Source organism: Astyanax mexicanus, chromosome 7 (assembly GCF_023375975.1).
Source record: "Astyanax mexicanus isolate ESR-SI-001 chromosome 7, AstMex3_surface, whole genome shotgun sequence".
Classification (NCBI taxonomy): Eukaryota; Metazoa; Chordata; class Actinopteri; order Characiformes; family Acestrorhamphidae; genus Astyanax; species Astyanax mexicanus.
Window position 1 is genome coordinate 2,236,862 of NC_064414.1, and position 18,350 is coordinate 2,255,211.

Genomic DNA, 18,350 nt, shown 5'->3' on the forward strand with positions numbered 1-18,350 from the left:
TTCAGTTTGGTGGTTTGATGGTTTGTGATCATCCATCTTCCTCTTGATTATATTCCAGAGGTTTTCAATTTGGTAACATCAAAGAAATTACATTTTAAGGGGCCTTTATATTTTCCAGAGCTGTGTATACATTTTTAAACTATTGTTTAAACTACTGGCCAGATCTAATGTAATATTTTTTCTGATACCTGGAATTTTATATTGTGTATGTAATATACACACAGTGCTCTAACCCTTACACACCTCCCCCTCTTAGGCCACGCCCACCACCGTGTCCACAGGCCTGACGCGCAGCTACAGTGTGGTCAGTGTGATTTGCATACAGGCTGTGGATAATTGTGTAGGACAGTTAGTGAATTTACATACTGATGAACGGTTAGATCTGATTATATATGTGAGCTCAGGGAAAACGGACACACACACACCACACACACTCTCTCACACACACACACACACTCTCTCTCACACACACACACACACACACACACACACAGCACAGTGCCCACCTTTACTGCTGGATTAATTTGGGCCTGTGGATAATAGTTGCCTTTTGTTCTTAAAGCGATGTAAAAGCAACACCTTAGCATCCACCTAGCATCACCTTAGCAAAAACATTGCAAACACCACAGACACCAAAGCAACACCTTAGCAAACACCTAGCAAAACCTTAACAACACCATAGCAACCACCATGGACACCACAGCAACACCTTAGCAAACACCTAGCAAAACCTTAACAACAATATAGCAACCACCTAGGAACATCATAGCAACCACCACGGACACCACAGCAACACCTTAGTAACCACCTTGCATCACCTCAGCAACAATATAGCAACCACCATGGACACCAAAGCAACAGCTTAGCAACTACCTAGTTAAACCGTAACAAAACCATAGCAACCACCCACAAATCAGCTCGGCAGTCACACTCACACTTTCTAAAGGAACTTTTCTTAAAAAAATCATGTTTTCATTCTTTTCCGATTGGTGGATCTCCGTTTCTGTGCCCGCAGGCCTCGATCTGTGATGACGGACTCTACAGCTCGTACAGTTCCCGAGCTGTAAGTGTGTGTTAGTGTTGTGTGTGTTGTGTATCTGAGCTCAGCCCTCTGTAATAATAAGACACTGTTTGGACCTGTCTGAATGGATTGCTTGTCCCCACAGCCGTCTGAGTGCAGCTGGTACTCCTCTGGTGCCAGCTCTACCCGCAGTAGCCCTGTGGTAAGCGCTGGGCATCGTGCTTCACCTCCACGTCTTTACTAACCCGACCCCGGCATGCTGAGATCCACTCCAGCATGCGGTGCTAATAGCTTGTTTATTTAGATGTGTTCAACTCAGGATCTTGTTCTGGATTTTGTAGCAACTGGTAGCTCATATATAAATATGAGCAGAATTACAGGATGCTCAGGGAATTGATTATTAATCACTGCAAAAATAAAAAAATCTTTTATATATAAAAAATATATATATAACTTGTTTGTGTTTTGAATGGAAATAATTGGCGGCATGCAGTTATCTCAGCTTGATATATATATATATATATATATATATATATATATATATATATATATATATATATAAACGCTTGCTTGTGAAGAGTTAGTCTTAAAATAGTGTGTTCTCTTATACTATCTTATATACTATCTCAAAAAATGAGAATAAAATTGAAAAGTTACATTATTTCAGTAATTTAGTAGATGTATTACACACAGATTGATCTATTTTAAGCGTTTATTTATTTTATTGTTGATAATAATAGCTTACAGCCAATGAAAACCCAGAAGTCACTATTAGAATATTATATATAAGACCAATTGGTACTTTTAGAGAGTCATGTCATCTGCTGGTGTTGGTCCACTGTGTTATATTATCAAGTCCAAAGTCAGTGCAGTGTTTTCATATAAAAACTGCTGACAACTTTTCTGGAGATGCGGATTTCATTTTCCAACAGGTCTTGGCACACTGCCCACACTGCCAAAAGTACCAATTGGCCTTTAATAATATTAGAATTTTCTAAAACACGGATTTTTGGGTCAGTACAAACAACACAATAGCAATCACCTATCATCACCCCGGCAACAATATAGCAACCACCTAGCAACATCGTAGCAACCACCACAAACACCACAGCTACAATTTAGCAATCACCTAGCATCACCTCAGCAACAACAAAATCGATCACTCTGTGTAATACATGTATATCCTATAGGAGTTTCACAAAATAAAAGTATCTTTTTAATGATATTTTAATTTTTTGAGATGCACTAGCACTAGCTCCGCAGAGCATTATAGCAGAAATGCAAGTGTGTGCAAGGCTGTGTATTTACCTCAGGTTAAGTTTTAAAGTAACGTTTCTCTTTTGTTTTTAACTGAATGAGTGTGTGTGATGAGAGTTTTGCAATATTGCTCTGAGACTTGAGAATTTGAGGCTTCTGTTTCAGTCTCAGACTGAAAGCTGTTTCTGAAGGGTAATGTATTTTATTGATTTTTGTTATTTTCTGTATTCTCTCAGTCCTCTTCTGATGATGACTCTGGCAGCACTGTGTCTCAGGATCGGTACAGCCGCGGGAGGAGGGATAGTGTGGTGAGCCGGCGGTGGTGCTCATTCAACACAACTGCAAAGAAAACTCAAACTAAACGAATCAAACTAGACTAGAATAGGAAATAAAATAAAATAAAACTAAAATAAAGCTTCCTGATAGTTTGGCGCTTTGAGATTTGCTTTCAGATAAATCAATCTGAAGAAAAATAGCTGCACCCAGAGTTCATCACTACACACCTCCAAACTCCATGTAGCTTCAGATCAGATCAACAACAGTAGAGTGTAGAGAGACTCATGGATTGGAGATGACTGAATACCCATATCTATTCTCATTTTTAACTACGTATGTTAAATCCTGTGTTCCTCTTTCCTGCTCATCTTTACCCTGCCTTTATCTTTTAGTCGTCTGATATATCTGATGTGAGCGCGACCGCTGCTGATTATTTCAGTCGCTCCAACCGAAGGGGGAGTATTGTTTCTGATTTAGACGATCTGAGCATCCCAGATTTAGACAGCGTAAGTGATGGGACAGTGATGTGCTGCATGTTTTGCTGTGGACACCTGCTAACCTGAGACAACTTAAGACAACCTGAGTCTCTGTTTGAACATCTGAACTCTTAACTGTGTTCAATATAACATGAGCTTTTTACTTTTTTATATAGTTTGACATTTTTTTAAGTCCAGCCCCAACAAAAGGAGGGTGAAGACTAGCAGACTCCCCCTCTTTTTGAACTGCTGCTGATGCTGTAGGATTGCCGAGTAGCATCACAGCGCTAATGCTCAGAGAAAAGCGCAGCGACCCGGTTCTGAGACAACAGCTCACAGATGCAGCCTTGTGCTGATCCACATCACCCTAGGAGTGATGAGGGGAAAGAGCGCTGTCTACTGTACCCACCCAGAGAGATAAAGACCAACTGTGCTCTCTCTGGTCTTCGGCAGCCGATTGCAAGCTGCATGACTGGGATTCGAACTGGAATTCGAGTATTACATGAACTGGACATTTTTATTCTCAGAAGTTTGTAGGCATAGACATCTGCAATATTTCAGTATTGTTTTGATTAAAATATTGTGTTGTACTATAATAACCCATAGAATCTGAATCTGCATGTGTTAATCTAACACACATTTGTCTGCTGGTCTCTGAGTTGGTGGAAATGCTTCTCATCTATGCAGTACAGAAATATTCTAGAAAGATTCATGAGATTTGGGAGCTGCATGACAATGCCTGAAATATTGTTTGTTAAGGTGTGTACTTTTTAATGTTTGTCTGCATTCCGTCCAACAAACTTTGTACATTAAGATATTTTATTATTTTTCAGGGTTCGTATGCTTGTGTTTTGCAGGTCTAAAATTGTTTGGAAAGTGCTTAAAAACATTGCTGTCTGTCTTTTACAACAAACAGCTATTTGACTAAATACTCTCGCTCTAGTTTTCTTCTAATCCGCAGGTTTGCAGAGAGAACTTTACTTCTTATACTGAGCATTTTCTAATATATTATTTTTCCTTTTGTTCTTTTCTTCTAGTTGGAGAAAAGTGATAAGCAGTTCTCAGACTCCTTCAGTCGGGTGAGTATCATTCAGTAACTCATTTTGATGAAGAGAGGGATTTTTTTTATTGTAATCATCATACCGTATATTTCGCACTATAAGACACTATTAAAATCCTTTAATTTTCCTAAAAAATCTTTAGTGCTCCTTCAGTGTAGCGCTGTTGGGTGGCATTAACAGCTAACCACAGCTAGCACCTATTGCTAATGCTGCTAATGCTAATGCTGCCTTAGTGGAAATCTGGAAATCTAAGCTTACTGTAACTAAAATAAACGGAAGCGCTATATTCCAAGCTGTATATTTTATATTGTATGTTGTATATTCATGCTGCTGTAGGTGAAACTGTTCTTCTACCCTCATGTTCTGCTTTAGCCAATGAAAGAAACCAGGCAGAAACCAGTTAACCCGTAAATTAGGTTTCATGGCCACACCCACTTTGGCTCACGAATGCCCACTGCAGAGCTGTGAAGAGAGCATCGCAGTGGTGTTAGCCAATCAGAAGCGAGACATTTGCATGTCATGAATATTCATAAACAAGAGACAAAATCCTGTTATTCTTAGCCGCCCACAAATCCTCCACCGAACAAAAACAGTCTAAAACAGGAACACAAAAACGTCTCACAGAGCGCATTAATTCTTAATAGAGATCACCGCAAAATTAATAAAATTGATAAAATTAATAAAAACTATGAATTGAGATCTTTAACAAGAAAACAAGAAGAAAAAAAAAAACGCGGGAAAAGTAAAATATTAAAAAAGACCAAAAAGATCTTGTGCGACATTCCTCCCCTCAAAGAAAGTGTAAGAGAGAGAAAAAAATCTTAAAGAAAAATTTAATTAATTAGTTATTATTTAGTAATTGAATTAGTTAGATTGTGAGTATAAGAGTTTTTGAGGTAGTAAGGTTTGTACAGTAGCGTGTAATGAGTAGGTGTCTGAATATTTTGGGAAGTGTTGTGAATTCCTCACTAGTTGTTCAGCAGTTCTGCTCTACATCAGATTCATTTGCTTAAAATAACTCCTAAAATCTCCTTATATGGTTTAAATTCCTTTATCTTGCTTCAGGACAGTTTAGAGGTGGAATTTGGCCGCTTCTCCAGGATGTGAACACTGGTGTGCGTTAGCATCTTCCAGTCAGACAGCTATTTACAATATTCCTCTAAATCCAAATAATATCTGATCTCAGACTCGGGGTTTAGTGCAGAGCGGTGCAGTTATCTACCCTCAGCCCATACTGAGATCTTCTTCCTCTGCGGAGAGGTAAAGCGTGATGTTCACAGAGACCCAAAACTCCTGTAGCTCATCAAGAATTAATGGGACAGGGCTCAGTGGAGGTGTTCAGTTTCAGTTTCAAAACTGTGGAGTGGAAACACAAGTTCATAAAAGACTAATTTTATCATGATGTAGACAATAAACTTTTTATTTTATACATATTGATGATTATGATGGTTATGATGATGATGGTCATGATTTACCACAATTAAAACAATATTGTATACAGTAATATCATTTTCTTCAGCTGTATCTTAATCATGAATGTCTCCAACTCTTTCTGTGTTGCAGCCATCGTCTCGATGCACCACACCCGGCCTCTCCGCTGCCTCTCTGGCCTCTCTGGGCGGCAGCTCGTCCAGGCGGGGCAGTGGGGACATGTCCAGTATTATCGCTGACCCCGACGCCTCTCTCAGCGAACTGAGGGTAAGACCTGGACTCTCATTCTCTCATTAACGGTGAACTACTAGTAGAAATTTTAATACTGCTCTAATAAACATGATATGGCACTAAAAAGATATGTATGTAAGTATGTTTATTCCTGCTGGAAAATGAAATCTGCGTCTTCATAAAAAAAAAAAAAAAAAATCTCAGCAGAGGGAAGCATGAAGTGCTGTAAAATTATCATGAGCCAAGTCATCTGCTGCTGTTGATCCACTGCATTATTTTCCCAAAAATCTTACAGCACTTCCTGCTTCCCTCTGCTGACAGCTTTTATGGAGATGCAGATTTCATTTTCCAGCAGGACTTGGCACACTGCCCACACTGCCAAAAGTACCAATTTGTCTTGTATAATATTCTAATTCAACAACCATAAAATAAATGTTTAATGTTTAAAACATCTATATAAAATATGAGTTTCAAACTGAAATGAAGTAACTATTCAATGATATTAATTTTTTTTTAGATGCATCTGAAGCTTTGTCTCAGAAGAGTCTTTTTGTTTCATCTTATTGGATGGAAACAATATTAAGAGAGTATTAATTTGTGTACTAATCTGTACTGGTCTGTATGGATTTGATAAAGTTGACGAAGTTTAAATTTGGCAGATTCTTGTCTTTTCTGATTTTTTTTTCTCACTAATTCTGGCTGTAATTGCCGTGGTGATGATTTTCTTGCTGTTCTGTTAGTTTAAGCTGTGGTGTTTGTCTCTGTATGTGGGGGGAACAGACCTCCAGTCTGTGTATACGGTGGTTCCAGTGGTTCGTGGTTCCAGCGACAGTGTGTGCCAGATTTTTCCCATGATTTTCCTGCTTTTCCTTTTCCATTCACCCAGTCACTCCTCCCATCTCCCCAACAGGACATCTATGATCTAAAGGACCAGATTCAGGATGTAGAGGGGCGGTACATGCAGGGGCTTAAAGAGCTGAAGGTAGAGGGGCCTGAGCTCAGTGCATGCCTTCTCTTCCTCCTCGCTGTGGAGTGATACCCCACTAACCCCCACCCACGCACAAATTCCCCTCCAAACACTCTTTCACCCCACCCCACCTAAACACCCCAACCCTGGATTTTGGCACTTTTCTTTAGGGCTGTCACAATTGCATTGTTTCACTAAAATTCACTAGAATTATCTTAAAAGTCCTTAAAGGATCTTAAAAGATCTTAGAAAAGTCTGCTGTCGGTCATATGAGACCAGCCTCCTATTCAAAACACTTAAAACTGAAATGTCAGTTCACTCTTTAAACATTTAAAACATTATTTTAAATTAATTACGAAATCGATTAAAAGAAAGGTGTCTGACAAATATTTTTTTTTTAGATGTGTTTAAACCCCACTCAATAGAAAGCAGTGCTCTACTGTGTGTTTAGATCTCACTCTTCTGTGTTTGTATACATTGAAAGTTCAATATTTCTTAAATATATTGCTTACGGTATCACTATATATTGCAATATATTCAATTGTATTCCCTGCATCTTGTAGATCTTGTCAACACCCAGCTTTAATTAGTAGTTTCTGATATTTTGCGCGATAATGAACTGCTCTGTTCTGGCTGCTGCGCTTGCGCAGATCACCAAATTCAGTCCCAAATTTTCCTTTAGCATGCTGACCCCTTCCGGCTTGAAATCTTAAGCAGCAATCCGATTGGTCGTGTTTACTGAAGGACAGGAGTTCATCTGTAAACGTACGATAATACACCATGATTTCTTTTTCTGAACTTATTATTAATAACCAGTCTTAAAAAAGATTAGTAGTAGTAGTATTAGTATTATCATCGATAGTGACAGCCCTGCACTATTCCCCGTGTGAAAGCATGAACCTCGCATGAAACTCTCTAAATCTGAATGGATTGTTTAAACCACCTTTAGCTTCTTAACCTGATCGGTGTCTCGGTCAGTTCTGTAGGTCAGCGATCCGGTTCAGAACTCCGGGTCAGCCTGGAATAACCTGAACGACGTGTTCTGCGCTGGTGAGACTTGACCCGATGCTGCTCGGTTCTGTTCAGGAGGACGAGTCTTTGACCCAGTTTCTGGCCTGGTTTCTGACCTGGATGTGGCATGCCTACGTCTAAAAAGAGAATTTGGGAAGCTGCAGTTGTTAACTTCATATTTACTGTTCATTTTCCACCAGTCTGGAAGCAGAAATAAGCTCATTTAAATTTGCATTTAAAGAAATTATATGTATAATATTACAGTTAGTGTGTAACATGCCTAATACAGTCCATATGGGCATATAATCACATTAATAGCTAAATTTAGTCAAACTATTGATTTTTCTATTTTCTTTTTGTCTTACATTGGCTGCTACCGATGCTGCTCCTCAGCTGTGACTAATGGCAGTTCACATTAGCATGTTGTAGCATGCCACTTTACCTCATATTTGTAATACTTGATAACCTTGATTCCTTGATAACCTGAATGAACACGAGACTCAAATGTTGAAATTATATAAAAAATCCCCATCCCTACCAGCTAGTGTTTGTGATCAATCAGCTAGCTAATGTTAGCTAGTCTTAGCTGAAGCTCAGCACTAGCCTGTTCAGGAGAAACTGAGCAAGTCAGCAGTCTTGTAGTCCTTCTGGGATCCAATCTCTCTCTATCTATTAAACGCAGTGCCAATATTTCCTGCTGTTTTACTTCGTATCTCGCAAATGATTAATTTCCACAACTTCAAATCCGTCTAAAAGGCGTAAGTCTACATCGATATCCGTATATATAAAGGGCCCTGCATGTTCAGCTAGTTTTCACACTGTTTTTCACGCTGACATTACTAAACTGTTATATTCTATTCAGTTGTGCTTTTTATTATTATTATTATTATTATAAAAAAGATCCAAAGCCTTCAGTTTGAGCACTATTGCTAATGGATTTTATTCTGGTTGCATTGTTTCAAGATTGGAACAACTAGAAAACAGTGTTTTGCCACATTAATTCTAATTGAATGCGAGTTTTTAGTAATATGGCAGTGTTGTGCTTGCAGGAATCGTTGTCTGAGGTGGAGGAGAAGTATAAGAAGGCCATGGTATCTAATGCACAACTCGACAACGATAAGGCAAACCTCATCTACCAGGTGGACACGCTAAAGGACGTTATCGAGGAAATGGAGGAGCAAATGTCGGAACTACGCAGGGAAACCGAGGATAAGTCAAAGGTACAGATGTTCATTAACAGCTGTCTGAGCAGTAGTTTAATGTGCTATTACTATTATTATTTTGACCATTAGGTCGCATTATGAGGCGAAATAATTAGTGATATTGTTTACACAAGTTCGATCCTCTACTAAGACCAGCTGTAGTTGATCAGCAATAGTTCATGCCTCAATAATCAATAATCCAATGAACATGTCACGATGCACCAATGTGGAAATTCTGTATATATGTGCCAATGCCAATATACATGTTTTCATACAATTACAGGGAATACATTGAGGGTTACCCTTATTTTCAGTGTAGCTGAGCATTTACAACTTAAAAAAAAAAAATTTAAAATTAACTATTTAATCAGGGTAAGCTAAAACACACAAAAAAATGGTAAAAGCATTAGAAAAGCAAACAATGTAAGATTTTATTAAAAAGAAATAAAATAATTTAGAATAAATCGGACAGGCTAAAATATAAAGCAGTAAAAGAAAAAAGAGAGATAAATAATTAGAATAATGAAAGACAAACACAAATAAATAAAATATAAAAATAGAGGAAATTGAAGTAGCTGAAAAAATTAAGAAATAAATATTAGATTGAAATATTATTTTCCTTAAATAAAACGTAAATAAATCGATTTTGTAGTAGCATTGCCAGTGTAGGCCAATTGTAGTACAGCAGTGCAGCTACCATTGCTTGGGCCTTTTCTGGCATACAATAAATATGTCAGCAGATACCAGTTTAAAATATTGGCCAAAACTACACATCAGTCTAATGCAGATGCAAAAAAAATAACGATAATATAATATCGAAGTCATTGTGCATCCCTAAAATAATATTTAAATAAATGATATTGAGCAGATATAATCAGCCTGTGATAGATATGCCATGGAGAATGAGGAATATAAATCTTCATTGTGTATCAAACAGCAAAAATTAAAAAAATGAATTAAATATTTGATGATTCAGTTGCTGAAATGCTTCATCATGTAGCCCCAGTTTAAATCAGCTCTTGTGTTTGTTTTGTATTTTCCAGGAATTAGAGAGACAGAAGCACACATGCACAGTCCTGACGCACAAACAGGAGGAGCTGAAGGAGGGAATCCGTCAGCGGGATGAGCTTATCGAGGTGAGATTTACGTTCATTTTTTTATACTGAACTTTGTGCAGAATTGCAGAAACCCCTTTTTAAGATTTAATCACATTTATTCAGAGTTGCACTAAGTTTTGACGAAGGTGTGAGGTAGAGATCTCTGCTCCATGTGCTCTCATTCCTTCATTACTTCCTCATTTGCTTTCTCTCAGTTTAAGTCTCGTCTTGTGTTTATCATCATTACTGTATTATTCCTCATTGCCTCTGTCCTGATTCTGTCCTGATTCTGTCCTTTCTTCCACTCCACGGCTTTCCATGTGAATAACGCCTCCTAGGACAACCAGAACAATCTGCTGAAGTTAGATTCCCTCACCAGAGAGGTGTTTGACCTGCAGGAAACTGTTAACTGGAAGGACAAAAAGATCGCGGTATGAAGATTTTAGGGTGAAAAGTGTGAGAAATAATAACAGCCTGCTGTTAAAAAACTACTTCACTGAGAACCGTACACTGAGTTTCTCTAAATGGAGAAGAACCACATGCATGTTCTAATCTGCATTCAGTAGTGTTTACAGTTGTGTAAAAAGTTTTTGAACGATTGAGGCTGATTTATGCTTCTGCACAGAATCTACCTCAGCGACTCTGATTGGTCCACTGAGCTTCATATCCCTTCTTTTGCAGTGTACATTCTGAGATACACAAACATACTAACGCAAAATTGAGTAAACTAAGTAGTTTAGCGGACTGAGGTGCTGCCAGTATGTCCGAGGATTGCCTGTTATGCTGCTTCTCCATCAGCAGCCGGAGTCCGAGAGAGCACAATTGGTTCTGCCATGCCGTTTCTCTCTGGCTGGGTACAGAAGGTGCAGATGTCTGTTAGCTGATGTATCAGAGCTGGGGATCCGGCGCTTTCCTTAAAGTGTGCTGGCTGCCTAGTGATATGCTCTCTGATTGGCTGCAGTTGGAAAGAGGCGGAGTCTGATTTGACTTGATTTTAGAGAAGGTGTACTCTTGTACTCACTCTTCTAGTGTTGAGAGCATTACTAGTGAATTGGTGAGGCAATTTGTGGAAAAAATTTTTTGGTGAAAACATAAAATTGCAAAGAGTATGCTCAACAAAGTACTTTTTTTTCAGAAAAAGTTATTTAAATTATTCAAAAAAATAACTCATCATTGACTCATCACAGAGGTATAAATTGTCCTTAAGATTAAACCAAACCAGTTAAACACCTCCAAAAATGGGATCTGATCTCTCTGATCTTGGTCATTTAACATACACAACAATATTACTAAATCACGCAAAAACTTTTCTCGCATCTCCATTGTTATTGTTATTGTCGTCATTATATGTCATTTTTGACATAATTTGAATCTGGAATGATTCTGGAATCTGGTAAACCAATAGAAATGCTCCAAATTGACTTTTTTCTTTTTTTTACATTGACTTTCATTTTCATATTGGAGGTACAAATATTTTTCATTGACAATGACGATATACAACAATTTTTCACTGCCATATCATTATTGATGTTATATATATGTTGTATAATATTGTATGCCGTTTGGCTGATCCAGTTTACAGAACTGTTCCATTAACTGTGCTGTAACATCACTCTTTATAGCTTCAGTGTGAATGGGTAGGACGATGGGCAGGGCTGTTGTATGTAATTGTGAATTTTAATGTGTTTTAATCATAATTTAATATCAGATCATTTAAGTATACAAATTCGATCACTCAAACCACTTCAGGAGGTGGTCTGAGATGCATTTAAACCGGATTGGGTGGCACTGGTAATCTGTGTAGCTAAATTGCAGAGAAAAGCAAGATGAATGTGATATTAAAAAAATGCTGTTTTATCAAAGCTGATATTTAATATCATGATCGACTGGAAGATCAGATCACATTTTAGGGGTTGTTTCTGTTTTTGAATCGAGATAATTCCAAAGGGTTCATGAACTTTTTCTCACAACTGTATCACTGGCAGCAGTCTGATGGTTCTCGTCCTTAACACAGAAGGTAGACAGAATCTTCTGAATGTGGTGATGTGCATGAAAAATGCATTTTGCTGCAGTTTAGCAGAATTTTATCAGAACGTTTATTTATTATATTATTCACATACACAAATATCAACTTATTACTATATCTTGGCGCTTACTACCACCACTACCCTCACTGGAGATTTTATTTTATTTGTCTCAGTCTCACTGTCTAACTGTCTGTCTAGCTGGTGATCTAGCTAGCAATCTGTATCCATAAAGCTCTCTGTCTAGCTGTCTCTTTTTAGGAATCTAGTATTTTGTCTATGTCTGTATCAGTCTGTCTGTCTGTTTAGCTAGCCAGCAATCTGTATCCATAGGGCTATCTGTCTAGCTTTCACTCTGTCTAGGTAGCTAGTAGTCTCCCTGTCTGTCTAACTATTTAGCTAGCTAGTGTCTGTCTGTCTCACTGTCTAGCTGTCTATCTAGTTAACTGTCTAGTTATTGATCCAGCTAGCCATCTGTATCCATATGACTGTCTGTCTCCATAGAGCTATCTGTCTCGCTAGTTAGCAAGTAGTCTATCTCTATCTGTCTGTCTGTATTTCTGTCTGTTTACTAGGTAGATATCAAGGCATATAGCTGCAGCACTGTCTAGCTTTCTATCTAGTTAACTGTCTAGCTATTGATCCAGCCAGCTAGCCACCTGTTTTCATATAGCTATCGGTATAGCTTTCGCTCTGTCTAGGTAGCTAGTAGTCTCCCTGTCTGCCTTACTATTTAGCTAGCTAGTGTCTGTCTGCCTGTCTGTCTCACTGTCTTGCTGTCTAACTAGTTAACTGTCTAGCTATTGATCCAGCCAGCTAGCCACCTGGATACATAAAGCTGTCTGTCTAGCTTTCACTCTGTCTAGGTAGCTAGCTAGTAGTCTCCCTGTCTGGCTGACTATTTAGCAAGCTAGCTGTCTATGTATCTGTCTTCCTGTTGTTCTGTACAGCTAGCAGTCTAGTCTGTCTGTCTAACTAGCTAGCTCTATGTTGATGTAAGTCGTTCTGTCTAGTTATCAGTTCACAGATTTACAGTAAATACTCTATATTTCTCTCTGAGGGCAGTCAGATGGTATGGGTGCTCTGGCAGTATGAGTGCCCGCTCTCCCTGCCTGAGTTGGCATGCACTGGCATCTTGCTCCTGCTAGTATTTTCTGCTTGTGACTTTGAGTCTGTGTGTGTGTGTGTGTGTGTGTGTTTGTGTATATCTGCTCTCTCTTTGCATGCTGATCATCATGTTGCTGTGCATCCTCATGTCTTTCCCTTCTCCACTGTTTTTCCTCACGCCTCTTCTCTCTCTTCCTGCCTGCTGATTGGCCAGGCCTTAGAGAGGCAGAAAGAGTACTTTGATTGCATTAGGAATGAGAGGGACGAGCTCAGAGATGAGCTGGCTGACCTCAAGGGGAAGTCCAGATCAGTGGAGGTAAGGTCAGCGACGGAGCCTGACGATGATGATGATGATGATGATGATGATGATGATAAAACCAGAACACAACACTAAAAGCAGTATCGTCTTACAAAGAATGTTAAATGGATTATTAAAATGAAATATTGTATGTTAACCTGTCCTCTATGACTTGTTAAATTGTACGTATGTCAGGATCATAGACTCAGGATTGAAAATGAAAGAGGTTGGCAAAGTGGAAACGCTTTGGAGCATAAAAAACATCCTAAAACTTTATAATATATTTAAAACTGTGTAACATACTTCTGTAGAAGTTGAAGCATCAACTTGAGCTTTTTACTCTTTAAGTAGTTTTAAAACAAGTAATTTTACACTTTTACTTAAAGTATAAAAAGTAAAAGTATTGTAAGGGAAAAAAATAAAGCCATCAAGAACAAAAGCTTAAGCCACGCCCACATTGTCCTATAGTGCACTCACAACTAATTGTTTAAAAAAGTATTTTTAAGTATATACTTCTGCAGCAAAATTAATATTAAAGTATTATATAGTACAAATGTTAGAATTTCATACATTGTTTAAAAACGAGAAAAAAATCTAAATAAAAACATTTGTTTATTTCATACACAGTAACTTCCCAAGACTTTTTCTTTAAAATTTCTATAAAATAATAAATATAAAAATAAATAAAAATAAAGTAATGTAACAACATACATCTACCACAAAACTATGTAAACTGCAAACAAACAATTAAAATAAAATCAAATTAGACTGCATTCAAAAATATAATTATATGGAGTTTTATTCATTTTAATCATTTTTTACAGATTATTTAAAGATTATTAATGCTCTGTCTGCAGAAACACGGACTGGTCATCATTCCTGAGGGAACCCCCAACGGTGATGTGAACCACGAGCCCCCCACCTCAGGGATCACTGTTGTCACACAGGAAGCAGCACAGGTCCTGGAGTCAGCTGGAGATGGACCTCTGGGTAAGTCTGGGACAGTACTGCAGTGAAGATGCTCGCATGATGATGCTAACAGATGATCGTTGGCTAATGTTGCTTTCAAACACTGAAGTCTCTGTAAATGCATGCAACATTTTTAATGACTTGCTTCCAAAACCTTTAAAAAAGTCGAAGGTAAAAAGGTTTTGATTGAAAAATGGCATGTATATACCTTATTTAAACACTTAAGCTCAAATTAGTCTAAGTGCAGGGGGCTCTGAGTGGTCCAGTGGACTAAGGCAATGCTGCTTGCATCAGCAGCCGGAGTCCGAGAGAGCACCCAAATGTGCCGTGCTCTCTCTGGGTAGGTAGATGGCGCTCTCTTCCTGCTTTACTTCCATTGTGATGCTGGGCAGCACAGGCATCTGTTGGCTGATGTATCAGAGATGGAGATCCAACACTTTCCTCCAAAAAAAAATGGGGTTGGACACCTTGCACCCCACCAGGTTGAGTAAAGTCACTCTAATCCTGAGTTAAAATAATTAGTGTTGTTCATAAGTCGATGTCTTTGCTTATCGAGAGTGTTTGTGTTTGTAAGTGATTTAATCATGTAAATCATGATTATTATTATTATTATTAACTTTTTAGGACAAAACCAATAACATTTAATGAAAATCTGTGCCATTTTGGAGCATTTCTGTTGGTTTATTCTTCAATTAATACAATTCTGATGCAATATGAAAATGGTCTAAAAAAAAAAGCTAAAATAGTAACTTGATATATGATATATATAATATATATTGATATATAGCTATATATATATCTACATTAAATTTTAAAAGGCAGTTAAGATAAATAATATTGATAAGAATATTATATATTTTTTAAATATTCCTACAATATCAATAATTGAAGAGGCGTGTTTCTCTTTGGTCTGGATTTATTTCAGGTCGTATCTGAGATTATGTGGCAGCTGTTTGCTGCTGAAGCTTCGTCTCTGTGCTGGGTTCTAATTTTAGGTTCTGCTGGCTGATCCTGACCTGAGATCTGTTAGCTCTGGGTTGTTTGAGTGGATCAGAGAGGAGTTTTAGCTCTATATTAATCACCAGTGGATAAAACTCTCAACTCCAATCTGTTATGGTCTTCAGCTGCGTGTTTTTAGAGATATATATGAGATATATTGGTAAAAAATAAATATTTAAGCATTAATGGCTGGATCTTTGCCAGCAAAAAAAGTGAGATAAATATATCAATATTGTGTTCAGTCGATTTGAAAAATGTACAGGATTAATCACAACAGAATTCTTAGATCAATCACACTCTTTCTTCTTCTTAAGACTTAAGCTTTTATAGTGGGTGTTTGAATGTACATAAAATAATCAGTGTTAAGAGTGTTAGATTTGCAAAATTACATTAGATATTTTTTTTAACAATTAATTTTAATGTGCACGTCTGTTAGCTTTTGGTGAAAACATAAAATTGCAAAGAGTATGCTCAAAAAAGTACTTTTTTTTCAGAAAAAGGCATATGGTTCTACTGTTGGGAGCATCTAAATTTGTTAAAAAAATATTATTATTTATTTATTTTTTTGTGAAACATTTCTCTTTTTGTTTTTTAAACAGATGTTCGGCTACGAAAACTTGCTGAGGAAAAAGATGAACTTTTAGCCCAGGTAAGACAACAGATAAATAAGTTGTGTTTGTGTACTCTGTCATGTTTAATGTAGAAGATTTCCACAGATCACTGCAGCCGCGTCGTTATTTTGTAGGCAGTGCCTTGTTGTTCTAAGCTGAATTTCTTTTAGAAAAATCTCCTCCATCACTCTTCTGTGGTAAATAAATATGTTCAGAACCCTAAATGTTTTAATATGTGTATATAATGCTACATGTGAGCTAAATGCTACAGCACACTGAACTGATGTCGCAGGACAGTAGCACAGTATGCTAGCAGTATGCTAGCAGGCTAACAGTGCTATTAAACTGGCTGTCGAGCTCTGGTCATAGCCTGCTAGCATACTGTGCTACTGTGCGCTTTAGCTTTAGCTTTAAAATAGCATTAATCTCATTACAACTCTTTAACAATCTCATAGTTCAGAGGATCAGGTGATGTTCAGGGGGAAAATGTACACAGAATAAAAACTATAGGGTTCTGAACATATTTATTCAACACAGAATGTGATGGAGGCAATTCTAAAAAAAAAAAAAAAAAAAAAAAGCCCATTCATTTAACCCATTGAGAAATTCAGCTTAGACCCGGAACTCCAAATATGGGCATACAAGGACTACAGAATGACGCACAACTTAAGTTCTCTATTTTTTCATTTTAAAAAAAAGTGTCGAAATGAGAGAGAGAGAGAAAAAAAAACTGAATTTTTATTATATTTTTAAAATCATATATTTTTTAACCTCTTTCAGATCAGGAAACTGAAGATGCAGCTGGATGAAGAGCGCCAGAAACATTCTAAGATGGAAAGTGTTTACACAGACGGAGAGCGGATGGAGAACGGCACTGACCTGCACTTAATCGAAATGCAGAGTAAGAGCACATTCATACACAGATTATATATATATATATATATATAAATGAGTGAATATATACAGTATATCTCACGATTTATTGTTTATTTATTAATATTGTGTTTGGCTAATTTGACAATATTTTAAACTTATTTATAAATGTTTAGATATAAAACACAGAACGTTTTCTTTTATGTAAAAATGTAATTTTATTTTCATTGTCTTTTATGTAAGATGATAAAATTTCATTTTAAAGCACAAAACCACACTTTTAATTATACTATATTATATATTTCTGAATGATTTAATTAATCTTAACACTGCTTTTTGTGTTTTGTAGGAGACGCCAACAGACAAATTAGTGAATATAAATTCAAGCTCTCAAAGGCAGAACAGGAAATGGGTACAATGGAACAAAATGTAAGTTTCTGTGTGCTTTGAATTAATGTGCACTCTGCAGGTACTCATATTAAGGTGATCATATATATATTTTTTATTGAGTGTTTCACCATTTATTATTAGTATGTAGTATGTTGAACATCATACACGTGTCTCTCGTACATTATATATATATTTTTTTTTGGACTTTGGCTTGAGCGATATTCAGATCCTTGCACTTTACTTATTACAAATTTCTTTTAAATCCCAAAAATTGGTAGCTGAAAAGCACTATTTTGTGTGTCTGTCCAAGGCTGATTATTCCTCTTAATTGCCCACACAGGCTTGTAGTTAATGGTTGAGTATTGATATTGTATTCAGTACCTTATATTACATTATGTTGCACTTGTTTGTATCAGTATGCTTGTGCTTATACAGATAGGGGCATATTTATGGCGTTTATCTGACGCTTTTATTCAGAGCAGCTTACAAATTTATTCCTTTTACAGGGTTGGAACAATGTAGTGTTAGGAGTCTTGCCCAAGGACTCTTATTGGCGTAGCACAAAATAGTCACCCAGAACGAGAATTGAACCGCAGTCTCCTACATGATGTGGTAGCTCACTAGCAGGCGGTGGTGCAACACACCAACCACTATTGACCACCAACCACTGCTGTGTTTATATTTCTGGATTTCTGCAGTGAGTAATGCTGATGTTTCTGTTGGTGTTTAGGTCAGCAGACTGGAAGGCCAGGTGTCGAGATATAAAGCAGCAGCTGATAACTCAGAGAAGGTGGAGGACGAGCTGAAAGCTGAGAAGAGGAAACTTCAGAGGGAGGTAAGAATCCAGAGGAATGTGTACGAATGTCCACGTATGAGGCATTTTAAAATATTAGCACTGTGAAGATGTTTATATGTGGTACCAAGCAGAGAACATTCCACAAACTGCAGCACTAAACACTGAACACTCACTTATTTACACAGTTTATTCTATACTCTCTGTACTAGGCAGTGTTTAATTCCTGTAATCAGTCAGAATATCTACAGAACTT

General features: G+C 37.3%; 1 protein-coding gene across 14 annotated transcripts in view; it reads left to right on the forward strand.

Annotated features, from left to right (window-relative positions):
- Positions 1-18,350, forward strand: part of lrrfip2 (leucine rich repeat (in FLII) interacting protein 2) — a 40,415-nt gene that overhangs the window by 20,533 nt on the left and 1,532 nt on the right. For 3 of the 14 annotated variants that reach the window (XM_049481783.1, XM_049481784.1, XM_022685242.2), the window contains 17 exons: positions 257-304; positions 1,016-1,063; positions 1,167-1,223; positions 2,515-2,586; positions 2,947-3,060; positions 4,068-4,109; positions 5,655-5,789; positions 6,664-6,735; positions 8,781-8,951; positions 9,977-10,069; positions 10,369-10,461; positions 13,376-13,477; positions 14,317-14,449; positions 16,027-16,076; positions 16,819-16,939; positions 17,261-17,340; positions 18,032-18,136. In XM_049481783.1, coding sequence (XP_049337740.1) covers positions 257-304; positions 1,016-1,063; positions 1,167-1,223; positions 2,515-2,586; positions 2,947-3,060; positions 4,068-4,109; positions 5,655-5,789; positions 6,664-6,735; positions 8,781-8,951; positions 9,977-10,069; positions 10,369-10,461; positions 13,376-13,477; positions 14,317-14,449; positions 16,027-16,076; positions 16,819-16,939; positions 17,261-17,340; positions 18,032-18,136 — 1,536 coding nt within the window. The remainder of the gene's footprint in view (positions 1-256; positions 305-1,015; positions 1,064-1,166; positions 1,224-2,514; positions 2,587-2,946; positions 3,061-4,067; positions 4,110-5,654; positions 5,790-6,663; positions 6,736-8,780; positions 8,952-9,976; positions 10,070-10,368; positions 10,462-13,375; positions 13,478-14,316; positions 14,450-16,026; positions 16,077-16,818; positions 16,940-17,260; positions 17,341-18,031; positions 18,137-18,350) is intronic. The other 11 variants (XM_049481787.1, XM_049481786.1, XM_049481785.1 and 8 more) reach the window with 11 other exon arrangements.